We start from the raw sequence: 15,511 nt of genomic DNA, 5'->3' as shown, positions 1-15,511 counted from the left end.
AAACGCTGAGGTAGTGGACGCCTGAGAATAGTTCATGTTAAACGGACGGCGGAGTCCACGGTTGAGCGTCTACCGAAAATTCCGCGAGAAAGAAACTAAAAGTGTGCATGTTGAATGAGTGGGTGGACTGTGAACCACTTGGTTACAGCCACCATTTAAAACAACAGGAAAGTAATTAGTGGGCTGACGTGGATGCACAGGCAAGAATTCTCCACCTGAAAGGGTTGAAGTGAGAATTACCACGATCAGTAAAGATTAACCACTACCCTGTTGACAGGTTGACCAACGGAACCATAGACTACCCCACGTAGTACGGTCCGTCCAAATTTAAAACAAAATGGGACAAGGGAACACGAAAAAACCTAAACCGCGCGATAAATTAACCTGTAAAGATTGTAAATATGTAAAACGCTGCAGCGAAGAAAATGTAAAACATTTGGATAACTGGATTACAAAATACGACTTCGACGGGAGTCTCAATACACAAATAAATAAATAAATAAATAAATAAATAAATAAATAAATAACAGCTTTACAAGATGCGATTAAAGAAAAAAGTAAAAAGGATCCTAAAAAGATGCAAAAAGGTGATGACAGCACACAGAAATGGTAAGTGCTCTAGAAATAGAAACAAAGAGTACTGGAGGGACTGTGACTGACCAGAGGACTGTGTATGAAGAGACATTATGTTAGAAACCCAGACGATCGGTAAAGTTAACGGTGACGACTGAGATCAACCTGGGGAGGAAACAACCTCTTATTGTGACTCATCAGGTGGAATTGTGGGAGAATCTAAAACGGCTCTTGCTCCTGTGATAGAACACCTAGTGGAAGACGGAGCGAACAACAGTTTGTCCTAGAAGCTCGTCCTTCAAGGAGGAAGTAGTGGGTCCATGAGACATTTTCTCTCCACGAGTCGCACTGGCAACATCAATTAAAAATGGGAAGCTGTTGTACAAAAACTAATTAGTGATGAAGTTGGTGACGCAAAGTTTATGAGTTAAAGTCTCCCTCGCTTGACTCAATATCTAAAACAGTAAAGCAAAAGAAATACGGATTTAAACGAAAACTGCAATCAGAAGAGTGTGTAAAATTAGTTATACAACTTAAAGTACAAGTGTGTGTGTTTTTGTGTGTGTGTGTGTTTGTGTTTTTAGGTGTTTGCCTGTTTGTGTGTGTGTTCAGTGTGTGTGCAGGAGACACGTCTCCACACTGAACGGCTTTAGACGAGAAAACACAAAAACAAAACAAAGCTGCTCTAAGTAATGTGTCGGGACTACTTTAGTGTGTTTAGTGAAGAAATAAACGTATCTAAAGTAAACTTAAGTTATTTGGAATTTAAACTTAAAAAAATCTATAAATAAAAATTGCTAAATTAACTGAATAAAATAAATGAATCAATAAAGGAATCCTTGAACAAACACTTTGGGTGTATATGCACGAAGCAGAGCTCCTCCTTATCAAACAGCTGTTATGGAGAACGAGGACATTGAATGAAAACACAGATCCACAGCTCCGATCCCATTCTGCTTCTACCAGACGTTGCTGGTGGAGGAATGAGAGGCTGTGGAGGCGCTAGATTGGACTACAAACATGGAGGAATGAGAGGCTGTGGAGGCGCTAGATTGGACTACAAACATGGAGGAATGAGAGGCTGTGGAGGCGCTAGATTGGACTACAAACATGGAGGAATGAGAGGCTGTGGAGGCGCTAGATTGGACTACAAACATGGAGGAATGAGAGGCTGTGGAGGCGCTAGGTTGGACTACAAACATGGAGGAATGAGAGGCTGTGGAGGCGCTAGATTGGACTACAAACATGGAGGAATGAGAGGCTGTGGAGGCGCTAGGTTGGACTACAAACATGGAGGAATGAGAGGCTGTGGAGGCGCTAGGTTGGACTACAAACATGGAGGAATGAGAGGCTGTGGAGGCGCTAGATTGGACTACAAACATGGAGGAATGAGAGGCTGTGGAGGCGCTAGATTGGACTACAAACATGGAGGAATGAGAGGCTGTGGAGGCGCTAGGTTGGACTACAAACATGGAGGAATGAGAGGCTGTGGAGGCCCTAGATTGGACTACAAACATGGAGGAATGAGAGGCTGTGGAGGCGGTAGGTTCGACTACAAACATGGAGGAATGAGAGGCTGTGGAGGCGGTAGGTTGGACTACAAACATGGAGGAATGAGAGGCTGTGGAGGCGCTAGGTTGGACTACAAACATGGAGGAATGAGAGGCTGTGGAGGCGCTAGATTGGACTACAAACATGGAGGAATGAGAGGCTGTGGAGGCGCTAGGTTGGACTACAAACATGGAGGAATGAGAGGCTGTGGAGGCGCTAGATTGGACTACAAACATGGAGGAATGAGAGGCTGTGGAGGCGCTAGATTGGACTACAAACATGGAGGAATGAGAGGCTGTGGAGGCGCTAGGTTGGACTACAAACATGGAGGAATGAGAGGCTGTGGAGGCGCTAGATTGGACTACAAACATGGAGGAATGAGAGGCTGTGGAGGCGGTAGGTTGGACTACAAACATGGAGGAATGAGAGGCTGTGGAGGCGCTAGGTTGGACTACAAACATGGAGGAATGAGAGGCTGTGGAGGCGCTAGGTTGGACTACAAACATGGAGGAATGAGAGGCTGTGGCGGCGGCAGGTTGGACTACAAACATGGAGGAATGAGAGGCTGTGGAGGCGCTAGGTTGGACTACAAACATGGAAACTCTCAACGTAATGACGAACATGCCGTGTCGCGACGTAAAATACACTTCAGCGTGCCAAGGTCGTACCATGAGAACACACACACACACACACACACACACACACACACACACACACACACACACACACACACACACACACACACACACACACAGTGGGAGAATGAAGGGATTCAAATACAGTGTTGAACATTTCAAGTAGATACGAGTTTAAACTTGGGAGTTTGAGGATCAAAATTAGAATTTGATGTGTGCAATGAAATGTAAGACCTTTTACAGAGGTCCAGGAATTAAATGGTTTATAAAATCAACAATAGATTAGTGAAACTAAACTAAACTAACACTGTGACTAAAACTAGACTAAACATTTAGATGAAGTTTGGAAAGAATCAGTTTACAAGAAAACAAAACCTCAAACAAGAAATAAAAAAATAAGAAACTGATCAAATGATTCTCAATTTTTTAAGATAATAGATTGTTACCTTTGCAGAAACAAAAGAATCTGGCTAGTATTTGTCTGTGATATTACGTCAAAACAAACTATCTTATCATGCGAGACATGACAGTTTGACTGTCTACCAAAAACGTACATCCTTGACCAGATTTAAAAGGTGCGTCTAACAAAAGCAGATTTAACAATATTGGATGAGAAAATAGAATGAAAAATAAATAAATAAATAAAAAATGTAGCACAGCAGAAAGAGAGTTTCTATTTCTGACCAGAAGGAAAACCTACTCTACCAAAACCACTCTATAAATAGGAGCAATAATGAGCCATGGGCTTCGCCATGCCTCAACAGGAGGGATGGTACACTAATAATATCATCAATTCTTACTAAATAAAAATTTTTTTTTTTTTTTGAGCAGTATGTATAATCTGTATAAAACAGAAAACAAAAAAGGAGGTAAATTTCCAAAACCAGAATAGTGATAATAGATGCATTTTGTAAATGGATAGAAGTATTTCCAACATAACATCCAGATACTGGAACATTAGCAAAAGCACTTTGCAAAAATTATAATCCCAACATACGGAATAGCAAAAACAATCTACAGCGATAATGGAAGCCATTCGCTAAACAAATTCACATAAAATGAATTTACACTCAGAGTTAGTCCGTCATGGCGGCAGCGTGGACGCTGTCAGACGAACAAGAGACAGAACGTCTTTCTGTCCCTCTCCGTGATGTCATCGCCTCTCGACCTATAACCCCGCCCCCTCTCCGTGACATCATCGCCTCTCGACCTATAACCCCGCCCCCTCTCTGTGATGTCATCGCCTCTCGACCTATAACCCCACTCCCTCTCCGTGACATCATCGCCTCTCGACCTATAACCCCACCCCCTCTTTGTGACATCATCGCCTCTCGACCTATAACCCCACTCCCTCTCCATGATGCCATCGCCTCTCGACCTATAACCCCGCCCCCTCTCTGTGATGTCATCGCCTCTCGACCTATAACCCCGCCCCCTCTCTGTGATGTCATCGCCTCTCGACCTATAACCCCGCCCCCTCTCCGTGACATCATCGCCTCTCGACCTATAACCCCACTCCCTCTCCATGATGCCATCGCCTCTCGACCTATAACCCCGCCCCCTCTCTGTGATGTCATCGCCTCTCGACCTATAACCCCGCCCCCTCTCTGTGATGTCATCGCCTCTCGACCTATAACCCCGCCCCCTCTCCATGACATCATCGCCTCTCGACCTATAACCCCACCCCCTCTCTGTGACATCATCACCTCTCGACCTATAACCCCGCCCCCTCTCCGTGATGCCATCGCCTCTTGACCTATAACCCCACTCCCTCTCCGTGACATCATCGCCTCTCGACCTATAACCCCACCCCCTCTCTGTGACATCATCGCCTCTCGACCTATAACCCCACTCCCTCTCCATGGTGTCATCGCCTCTCGACCTATAACCCCGCCCCCTCTCCGTGATGCCATCGCCTCTTGACCTATAACCCCACTCCCTCTCCGTGACATCATCGCCTCTCGACCTATAACCCCACCCCCTCTCTGTGACATCATCGCCTCTCGACCTATAACCCCACTCCCTCTCCATGATGCCATCGCCTCTCGACCTATAACCCCACCCCCTCTCTGTGACATCATCGCCTCTCGACCTATAACCCCACTCCCTCTCCATGATGCCATCGCCTCTCGACCTATAACCCCACCCCCTCTCTGTGACATCATCGCCTCTCGACCTATAACCCCGCCCCCTCTCTGTGATGTCATCGCCTCTCGACCTATAACCCCGCCCCCTCTCTGTGACATCATCGCCTCTCGACCTATAACCCCACTCCCTCTCCATGATGCCATCGCCTCTCGACCTATAACCCCACCCCCTCTCTGTGACATCATCGCCTCTCGACCTATAACCCCGCCCCCTCTCTGTGATGTCATCGCCTCTCGACCTATAACCCCGCCCCCTCTCTGTGATGTCATCGCCTCTCGACCTATAACCCCGCCCCCTCTCCGTGATGCCATCGCCTCTCGACCTATAACCCCGCCCCCTCTCTGTGACATCATCGCCTCTCGACCTATAACCCCGCCCCCTCTCTGTGATGTCATCGCCTCTCGACCTATAACCCCGCCCCCTCTCTGTGACATCATCGCCTCTCGACCTATAACCCCACTCCCTCTCCATGATGCCATCGCCTCTCGACCTATAACCCCACCCCCTCTCTGTGACATCATCGCCTCTCGACCTATAACCCCGCCCCCTCTCTGTGATGTCATCGCCTCTCGACCTATAACCCCGCCCCCTCTCTGTGATGTCATCGCCTCTCGACCTATAACCCCGCCCCCTCTCCGTGATGCCATCGCCTCTCGACCTATAACCCCGCCCCCTCTCTGTGATGTCACTATAATAAGGACACGTGCTGGATTAGTGGACTCGTGTGTCTTCTCTCTCTCGTGTGTTTCCGTGGCACAGCGCCACCTGTCCACTTGATTCCGTCGGACGGGACACTTTACGAGACAGAAGACGGTTTGGTGTGGACGGATGGAGTGATGAAGAGGAGCAGCTGACGTTGGTCCAGCTCCTCTTCATCGTTTCCATTCGACGTTATGTTGAAGCTTCGACCTCAACCACCACGTCTGTTCCCCCCGCTACACTTAAGAGGATGAGAAACAGGCCTCGATGATGATGATGGTGATGATGATGATGATGATGATGATGGTCTGGAGGGCCCAGGGGAGCAGCCATTTAGTGGGAATGTGTCAGTCCAGTAGGAAGACGTGGGTTTTGGTTGGTCCAGCGTGGGAACCTGAACCAAGTGTTGATATAAATAACTTTTATTGTGCCTATAAATCAATTTCTACTCTATTCTGCTGTTTACTTTTCACGATTTGCCGTCAAACCGACCGACAACACAGAATTTCTGCTTGTGGATCTGTTGGGTTTTTTTCTCGTTTCTCTGCTAAAAGCACCAGAGGACCACTGTGTTGTGTTCGGTGCTTTATAAATAAAGTTGAATTGAAGTGATTGTATGAAAGGAACGTCTGACTTTGAAAGAGTGAGTTTCCATGGAGATGAAAGAAATGCTGGAGACACTGTAGTTTTACTGTTGGTCCACTAGTTGGTGCTGCTGTGAGTTTCAGTACTGAAAGCACACACACACACACACACACACACACACACACACACACACACACACACACACACACACACACACACACACACACACACACACACACACACACACACACACACACACACACACTATATGTTTGACCACAGTACTTGTTTAAAGACACGACTGGGTGGTTTTATTTTTTAACAATAAAAATAAGTTGTTAATGGGGTATTGGACGCCCCCTGCTGGTTGAGGACTGTTAATGGGGTATTGGACGCCCCCTGCTGGTTGAGGACTGTTAATGGGGTATTGGACGCCCCCTGCTGGTTGAGGACTGTTAATGGGGTATTGGACGCCCCCTGCTGGTTGAGGACTGTTAATGGGGTATTGGACGCCCCCTGCTGGTTGAGGACTGTTAATGTGGTATTGGACGCCCCCTGCTGGTTGAGGACTGTTAATGTGGTATTTGGTACCCCCTGCTGGTTGAGGACTGTTAATGGGGTATTTGGTGCCCCCTGCTGGTTGAGGGCTGTTAATGGGGTATTGGGCGCCCCCTGCTGGTTGAGGACTGTTAATGGGGTATTTGGTACCCCCTGCTGGTTGAGGACTGTTAATGGGGTATTGGACGCCCCCTGCTGGTTGAGGACTGTTAATGGGGTATTTGGCACCCCCTGCTGGTTGAGGACTGTTAATAGGGTATTGGGCGCCCCCTGCTGGTTGAGGACTGTTAATGTGGTATTTGGTACCCCCTGCTGGTTGAGGACTGTTAATGGGGTATTGGGCGCCCCCTGCTGGTTGAGGACTGTTAATGTGGTATTTGGTACCCCCTGCTGGTTGAGGGCTGTTAATGGGGTATTGGACGCCCCCTGCTGGTTGAGGACTGTTAATGGGGTATTGGACGCCCCCTGCTGGTTGAGGACTGTTAATGTGGTATTTGGCACCCCCTGCTGGTTGAGGACTGTTAATGGGGTATTGGACACCCCCTTCTGGTTGAGGACTGTTAATGGGGTATTGGACGCCCCCTGCTGGTTGAGGACTGTTAATGGGATATTGGACGCCCCCTGCTGGTTGAGGACTGTTAATGGGGTATTGGACGCCCCCTGCTGGTTGAGGACTGTTAATGGGGTATTGGACGCCCCCTGCTGGTTGAGGACTGTTAATGGGGTATTGGACGCCCCCTGCTGGTTGAGGACTGTTAATGGGGTATTGGACGCCCCCTGCTGGTTGAGGACTGTTAATGGGGTATTGGACGCCCCCTGCTGGTTGAGGACTGTTAATGGGGTATTGGACGCCCCCTGCTGGTTGAGGACTGTTAATGTGGTATTTGGCACCCCCTGCTGGTTGAGGACTGTTAATGGGGTATTGGACGCCCCCTGCTGGTTGAGGACTGTTAATGGGGTATTGGACGCCCCCTGCTTGTTGAGGACTGTTAATGTGGTATTTGGCACCCCCTGCTGGTTGAGGACTGTTAATGGGGTATTGGACGCCCCCTGCTGGTTGAGGACTGTTAATGGGGTATTGGACGCCCCCTGCTTGTTGAGGACTGTTAATGTGGTATTTGGCACCCCCTGCTGGTTGAGGACTGTTAATGGGGTATTGGGCGCCCCTGCTGGCTGAGGACTGCTACAGACGGTGGACGGTTGACGGCAGGCGGTGGGCCTTACCTCTGGTCTTGCCGGGCGGAGCAGCCAACCATGTTCCAGCCTGCAGGTGAAGCTCGATGCCCCTGTGCTGCCGGCAGGTCGGTGGGTCTCTGGCTGGTGAACGTCGGGAGTCGCTCGCCGGTCTGAAGGGGCGGCGGCCTCCGTTGGGTGGGGCTCGATCCCGGCGACCACGGCGGCGCCGCGCCCTCCTCTCCTGCTCCGCGGCGCCCGGACTGTTGACTCGCAGTCACTTTATCCTGCGGCGTCCGGGAGACCTCCGGCACGGCGGCGCCCTCCTCAGGCTGCGTCGGCGTGGAGGGGAGGGTCTCGGCTGGAGACGGGTTCTGCTGCGAGGCGGCGGAGATCCTCAGGACCTCCGGCTCTGCCGGGGTTTCAGTGCGAAGCGAGAATCCAGGGTCACGTGAGTCCGCGGTCCACACTGGTCCAGCGGGGCTTTGACATCCGGGTATGTCTTCACGTCGTAGACACTCTTCCTCCTCCTCTTCCTCCTCCTCCTCCTCCTCCTCCTCCTCCTCCTCCTCCTCCTCCTCGACTTTCCCCTGCAGCAGGTTCTGAACGGAGACGCTCGGCTGCGTCACAATGTTCACAGACGTGAAGTCTTCTGTGCCAGAATAAAGATGGCGTCCGGCGGTCTCTTCCGACCTGCGCAGGAGGAGCATCGGATCAGAAAACATTCATCCTTAAAAACGTGTTCCGGACACTTCTGAAAACAATCTCGTGGAAAGTTTCCAACCAAAGGAAAATTTGCTCTAAAAATGACGACAAGAACTCAGGGATGCACCGATACCGATACCAGTACCTGGTTCATGGTCCTCGGGGAAGAACCGATAAGGAAGTGAGGACGATGAACCAGGATGAGGTAGTTTCGTGATGTCATGGCAGGGCGGACGGACCTCAGGGGGCGTGGCCAAGCTGCTGAATGAAGCCTGGCGGCCTTCCACTCAGAGTCACAGGTAGGCGTTTAGCTACCAAAACATTGTACCGCTTGATTTGACCAGAATCGGCTCTCGGTGGTACCGACGGAATTCCTTCGATACTTATAAAAGTATGGAATTCGGTGCTCATCCCTATTGAAGTACTGTGATATGTACCAGTACTAATAGTTTACAGTGTTTGGTGGCGAGGTTGAGTCCAACTCACAGGACTAAATACACCATCTTGTGGTCAAGACCGGTACTGCAAGACCAAACTGATTGGAGCTAATTGGTAAACCTGTTGACTCTTCTGCCAGAAGGGAATTACAAAAATCACATTTGAGGTGATATACACTATAAATGAAAGAGAAATCGTATTTTTAAACAGAGAAACACAGAAATCTAGCGAAGGTGGGGAATGCTGGTAGAAACTTCCGCTCACCGCTCTGTTTTCTGCGTCACGTCCGTAGAAAGTCCGTTCAGAATCTGACCCTCTGAGGCTCCGCCCCTCACAGCCTCGGGGGACCGTCGGGGGGTGTCTCCGGCAGAGCAGCACCAACCGGAGCTCTGGTCTTCGGTTTGAGTCCTGGAGGCAGAGGACGTCTGTCCCGAGGTGCACCGGGGGTCGGCGCCGTCGGCGGAAGGCCGGCGTCTGAGCTGGGAGGGTGGAGGCTCCGCCCATCCTGAGGGATTCTGACAGCCTTCTCCCACGCCGGCTTCACCGTCTCTGGTCAAGGCGGAGATAAAGTCCCTGGGTCTGGAGAGGACAAACCCGTTGGTCTGGCGGTGGGACGACCGCTGCTCTTGGACCGACACGTGACCAGACGGCGGCGGCGGCTCGCAGGGCGCCGGCGCCGTCTCCGGGAGATCTGAAGCAAAGAAGAGAAAACTGAGCTGACCCGAGCAGAAATGGTTTATTTCCGGAGAAAATTCCGGCGCTGCCTCTTTAACCTATAGCCCCGCCTCCCTCTCCGTGACATCACTGAACAACGACATGGCGGACGACCCGCTACCAGGTGAAGCTGCTGAAGCCGCCAATGCTCGTCGCTTTAATAAGGCCACACTAGATTTACACCACCTATAGGCCTGGAGCATGTACTGCATCGTTTTGAGTAGTTTCCAAACTTTCTAAGAATTACGGGGAGAGAGACGATGGTTTTGGTTTGTGAAACGGAATTTCTGTAGAATTGTCCTTGTCTAGTTTTCAGGGTTTGGAACCACGGTGGATCGTAGCGTCTGAACGTCTTAACGGAGCTTCGGAGGTAAAACGTTCGGTCCGATCATAATTTTCCGATCATCGCTTGAGGAATCTGATAAAAAGTTTCATGTTAGAGGTTCTGGAGAAATCGACCTACCCTCTGTCAGGATCTCTGCTCTCTCTCTCTGTGCTTCCTGGCCCTCCCGGTTCCTGGTCTGGCTCTGGTTCTGGTTCTGGCAGTAGGTCCTGGTCTGGCTCTGGTTCTGGTTCTGGCACGTAGTTTGCCGTCTTGTTTGGCTCCAAGCTTTGGTCTCCTGGTGAGCCTGGACTCCTCCTCTGCTCTCCGCAAGGGTCTCAGACTCTTTCAGCCGGTTCATCGTCGAGGGTCTGGTTGAGACCGAGGACTGGTTTCGAAGGATTCCCGCCAGCTTCTGGTGCAGCGGCACCTTCATGGAGCTGGCTTTGGCGCTGTACATCTGGGCCAAGGTTTGGACTTTGCTGAGGATCCGCTCCGAGTTCTCCATCAGCACAGGGTCCACCGCGGGACTCGCCTCGAACAACCCGCCGCCGCCGGCGACGTCCGATCCCAAGCTCTCGAACAAGACGCGGTTCGCGGTGACGACCCTGGAGTGGCGAGACCACCGGCCCACCTTTATCTGGCTGGGGAGACGGTCCAGGCTCCCGCTGGTGTCGGAGGGATCTCCGCTCGGGGTTTTTGGCCCTGCCGGGGCCGATGGGTGGAGTCTGCGGCCGTTGGCAACCACCTGGTTTCCCGCTTCAGAGGCTCCGTCCCTGGACCGGTTCTGGTTTGGCCCCGGTGGATCAGGTGAGTTTCCCGTTTGGTCTCTGACGGTCGACGCCTCCTCCTGTTCTTCCGCTGACGATTCCTTGCCGACGTTTCCACGCGTCTCCTCCACCCCCGCCTCTCCTACGTCCCACTGCAGGTCCAGACCCGCCCGACGTCGGTCCACGTCAGCGGTTGGAGGTTTGGTTGGTGTCTCTGCGCCAGGGTCCGGGCGGCTGGCTGGTTCGCGTGACGGACTGTCGCTCGACGGGTCTGATGGTTCTGGAGGTACGTGACCGATCGGCTCACGTGTCTCTTCGTCTTCCACATTGGACTCTCTCTCCGGCTCCCCCTGCTGTCCGCTCACGTCCAAGCGAGACACCGAGTCCTTCACCAGGCCTGAGGGGATTTGTGAGAAGCTGCCTCTTCTGGGCAGGACCGGTCCTTCACCGTCGACCTCCTCCTCCTCCTCTTCCTCCTCCTCCTCCTGCTCCTCCTCGGCCTCGGCCGCTGCCTCGTAGTAGCTCCTGATCTTCTCGATGATCTTCTTGTCCCTCTTGGAGAGGAGGGAGCGCCTGGTCGCCGGCTGGCGTCTCTGGACCGGCTGGTTGGAGACGCCCGGGTCCGGCGGCGAGGCCTCCGCTCCGGGCGTCTCCGTTTCCTCCTCGGCCGAGAGGACAGGATGCCGGTCTGACGTCGGGGTCGGGAGGACGCCGCCATCTTGTCCGCCGTCACTTTCTTCCGTCTCCTTCTCCGGTGTCTCCGACCGTCCGGCTTCCATCTCCTCCGCTGCCTTGTCCTCCTCACTTCCTGTCTCTGCCGTTCCCTGGACTTCCTGTGTGAACGTTCGTGTTTCGCCGCTTTGACTTGGGATGGCAGCGGCACTCTCCGTCTCCGTCCCGCCGCCGGCGCTCTCCGTCTCCGTCCCGCCGACGGCGCTCTCCGTCTCCGTCCCGCCGACGGCGGCTCCCAGCTCCTCCACCATCGGCGCTTGCTGGGCGGAGGGCGGGCCGGTGAGTGGCGGCAGAGGGCAGGTGAAGTTGGACGGAGGCGGACTCTCCTCAGGCTCCTCCTGGACTCGCTCCTGAAAGAAACGTCAGACGGCAGATTTCACCTGGAGAAACGCTCCCGACCCGGAGCACCGGAGCTGAAACTAGGAGACGGAGACGACCAGAGTTTAGAGTTCCCTCCAGGAAGCGGAACGGCAGAAGCGGAAGTGGAACCACCAGGTTTGGCTAGCAGCTCTGAACCAGGTGGACGGGAACCAGACCCCAACGTGGACCAGAGGCAAACGAAACACGACCAACTCTAAAAAAAACAGTCTTCTGACTAAATCACCAACATAAAGAACCAAAAGAACCAACCAACAGACTGACCGACCAAAAGAACTGTCAAAGAACCGACCGAGGAAAATAACAAAGGTCAACAAAAGACAATGAACTCAAAAAGACTTTCTAATGAAAAACAACCACGATAGAACCAACCAACCTACCAAGCAACCAACCAACCAACCAACCAACCAACCAACCAAACAACCTACCAACCAACCAACCAACCAACCAACTAACCAACCAACCATTCAACCAACCAACCATCCAACTAACCAACCATCCAACTAACCAACCATCCAACTAACCAACCAACCAACCAACCAACCAACCAACCAACCATCCAACTAACCAACCATCCAACTAACCAACCAACCAACCATCCAATCAACCAGTGAGCCAACCGTCCGACAGACTGACTGACTAACTGACTGACAGACCGACCGACTGACAGACCGTTAGACTGACTGGCCAACAGACTGACAGACAGACTGACTGACTGCCTGAACTAGAACCAGGTTGGTGAGGAAGCGGTTCCAAGGCGACCATGAGTGTCCTCACCACCACGGCGTCGGCGCGGAAGGCGGCGAGTCCCTCCCGGGCCCTGCTCTGGTTGATGAACTCCAGGATCTCCTCGGTGATGGAGAGAGTGGGTGGAGGGCTGAGGGGCGTCAGCTCCTCTTCGTCCTCCTCCTCCTCCTCCTCGTCAGAACAGGAAGAGAAACACGCCGGTGAAGCGACACTGCTCACCGACAACACAGGCGCCGGAAGAAGCTTCGCGGGCGCTAGCGTTAGCGGTACCTCTCCGTCCCGGCTCACGTGCGGCGGCGGTGGCCCGGACTCGCTCCTCTCCGCCTCCACCTCCACCTCCGCCTCCACCTCGATGACGGAGGACGCCAGCGTGCTGCTGCTGCCGGCCGAGCCCAGGCTGTCGGCGCGACACAGCTCGCCGTCGCTGCCCGCCTGCTGCAACACAACAGTGACGGAGGAGCTTCAGTACGGAAACAAAACGTGTGACCCAACTCCACCCGACTCCTCCCTACTCCACTCGACTCCACCCGACTACTCCCGACTCCACCGACTCCTCCCGACTCCTCCCAACTCCACCTCAACCCGACTCCACCCGACTCCTCCCGACTCTCCACCCGACTCCTCTCGACTCCTCCCGACTCCACCCGACTCCTCCCGACTCCTCTCGACTCCTCCCGACTCCACCCGACTCCTCCCAACTCCACCCGACTCCTCCCTACTCCTCCCTACTCCACTCGACTCCACCCGACTACTCCCGACTCCACCGACTCCTCCCGACTCCTCCCAACTCCACCTCAACCCGACTCCACCCGACTCCTCCCGACTCTCCACCCGACTCCTCTCGACTCCTCCCGACTCCACCCGACTCCTCCCGACTCCTCTCGACTCCTCTCGACTCCTCCCGACTCCACCCGGCTCCTCCCGACTCCTCTCGACTCCTCCCGACTCCACCCGACTCCTCCCAACTCCACCCGACTCCACCCGACTCCTCCCAACTCCACCCGACTCCACCCGACTCCTCCCAACTCCACCCGGCTCCTCCCGACTCCTCTCTACTCCACCCGACTTCTCCCGACTCCACCCGACTCCTCCCGACTCCTCTCGACTCCTCCCGACTCCACCCGACTCCTCTCGACTCCTCCCGACTCCACCCGACTCCTCCCGACTCCTCTCGACTCCTCCCGACTCCACCCGACTCCTCCCGACTCCTCTCGACTCCTCCCGACTCCACCCGACTTCTCCCGACTCCACCCGACTCCTCCCGACTCCTCCCGACTCCTCCCGACTCCACCCGACTCCTCCCGACTCCTCTCGACTCCTCCCGACTCCACCCGACTCCTCCCGACTCCTCTCGACTCCTCCCGACTCCACCCGACTCCTCCCTACTCCACCCGACTTCTCCCGACTCCTCCCGACTCCACCCGACTCCTCCCAACTCCACCCGGCTCCTCCCGACTCCTCTCTACTCCACCCGACTTCTCCCGACTCCACCCGACTCCACCCGACTCCTCCCGACTCCTCTCGACTCCTCCCGACTCCACCCGACTCCTCCCTACTCCACCCGACTTCTCCCGACTCCTCCCGACTCCACCCGACTCCTCCCAACTCCACCCGGCTCCTCCCGACTCCTCTCTACTCCACCCGACTCCTCCCGACTCCTCCCGACTCCTCCCGACTCCACCCGACTCCTCCCGACTCCTCTCGACTCCTCCCGACTCCACCCGACTCCTCCCGACTCCTCTCGACTCCTCCCGACTCCACCCGACTCCTCCCTACTCCACCCGACTTCTCCCGACTCCTCCCGACTCCACCCGACTCCTCCCGACTCCACCCGGCTCCTCCCGACTCCTCTCTACTCCACCCGACTTCTCCCGACTCCACCCGACTCCTCCCGACTCCTCCCGACTCCTCCCGACTCCACCCGACTCCTCCCAACTCCACCCAGCTCCTCCCGACTCCACCCGACTCCACCCGACTCCTCCCTACTCCTCCAGCACTCAGTGGAAGTAAACGGTAGAACGGGCCTTACCTTCAACGCTGCAGGAATCCCGTTGGGTGGAGGAAGCGGACGACAAACGGGAGAGAAGACGAGAGACGAGAGACGAGAGACGAGAGACGAGACGTTAGAGATTCAACGATTTTCACTTTGGAATCAAATTTCACATTAATTTCACTTTTAGATTCAAAAGGACAACAAGCTGGAATTCATAACAACAACAATAATAATAAACTTGGATTAGCTAAAAATATTTCATTCTTCCAAAGTGTGATTTGTTTTTAAAGAAATATTTAAATATTTAGATTAAATAATGTTTTGTTTGCTAATTTTATTTATTTTCTTCAAAAATTTACTTTTATTATTGCAAAATAAACTTTTTTCTTCTAAATGTGTCCAGGTGCTACTTTACTCTGCTACTTTAATTCGCACCCCTCCCCCCTCCCCCCGGCGCCCCCTACTGGCCGGCCGCCACCTGCAGTTCTGAGCTCCACCAGCAGGGCTCCTGCAGTGAAGGAACCGCGGGGACCAGTGGGGCTCCGTGGGTTTTCTCACCGTTTGGATGGAAAACTGCTTCAATGTCTTTGGCTGGAGCTGGAAAACAAACAAACAAACAAACAAACAAACTGTGGTCATTGCTCTGTAAATACTTAGCTAAATGTCTGGTTACCGAGAGTAATCTGATTACTCGTGTTTCTGTTAGAATTTTACTCACTTTGTGGTAATCTGATTACACTCATGTACTCGCTGCTGTTGTGGTCGGGTGAAAGAGATGATGCTAATGCAA

The 15,511-nt window shown here is 53.2% G+C and overlaps 1 protein-coding gene across 1 annotated transcript in view; it reads right to left on the bottom strand.

Annotated features, from left to right (window-relative positions):
* Positions 1-15,511, bottom strand: part of plekhg2 (pleckstrin homology domain containing, family G (with RhoGef domain) member 2) — a 72,030-nt gene that overhangs the window by 4,817 nt on the left and 51,702 nt on the right. Inside the window, exons 15-22 of the mRNA XM_080521889.1 lie at positions 15,280-15,318; positions 14,595-14,765; positions 13,305-14,110; positions 12,999-13,163; positions 12,759-12,896; positions 10,243-11,953; positions 9,330-9,756; positions 7,974-8,615 (exon numbers count right to left, since the gene is read on the bottom strand). Of these exons, the coding sequence (XP_080378015.1) occupies positions 7,974-8,615; positions 9,330-9,756; positions 10,243-11,953; positions 12,759-12,896; positions 12,999-13,163; positions 13,305-14,110; positions 14,595-14,765; positions 15,280-15,318 (4,099 nt within the window). The remainder of the gene's footprint in view (positions 1-7,973; positions 8,616-9,329; positions 9,757-10,242; positions 11,954-12,758; positions 12,897-12,998; positions 13,164-13,304; positions 14,111-14,594; positions 14,766-15,279; positions 15,319-15,511) is intronic.

The sequence above is a fragment of the Blennius ocellaris genome (assembly GCF_963422515.1).
Source record: "Blennius ocellaris genome assembly, contig: SCAFFOLD_104, whole genome shotgun sequence".
Taxonomy (NCBI): domain Eukaryota; kingdom Metazoa; phylum Chordata; class Actinopteri; order Blenniiformes; family Blenniidae; genus Blennius; species Blennius ocellaris.
The sequence above is the reverse complement of the archived record's forward strand: the minus strand, read 5'-3'. Positions and strand labels throughout refer to the sequence as shown.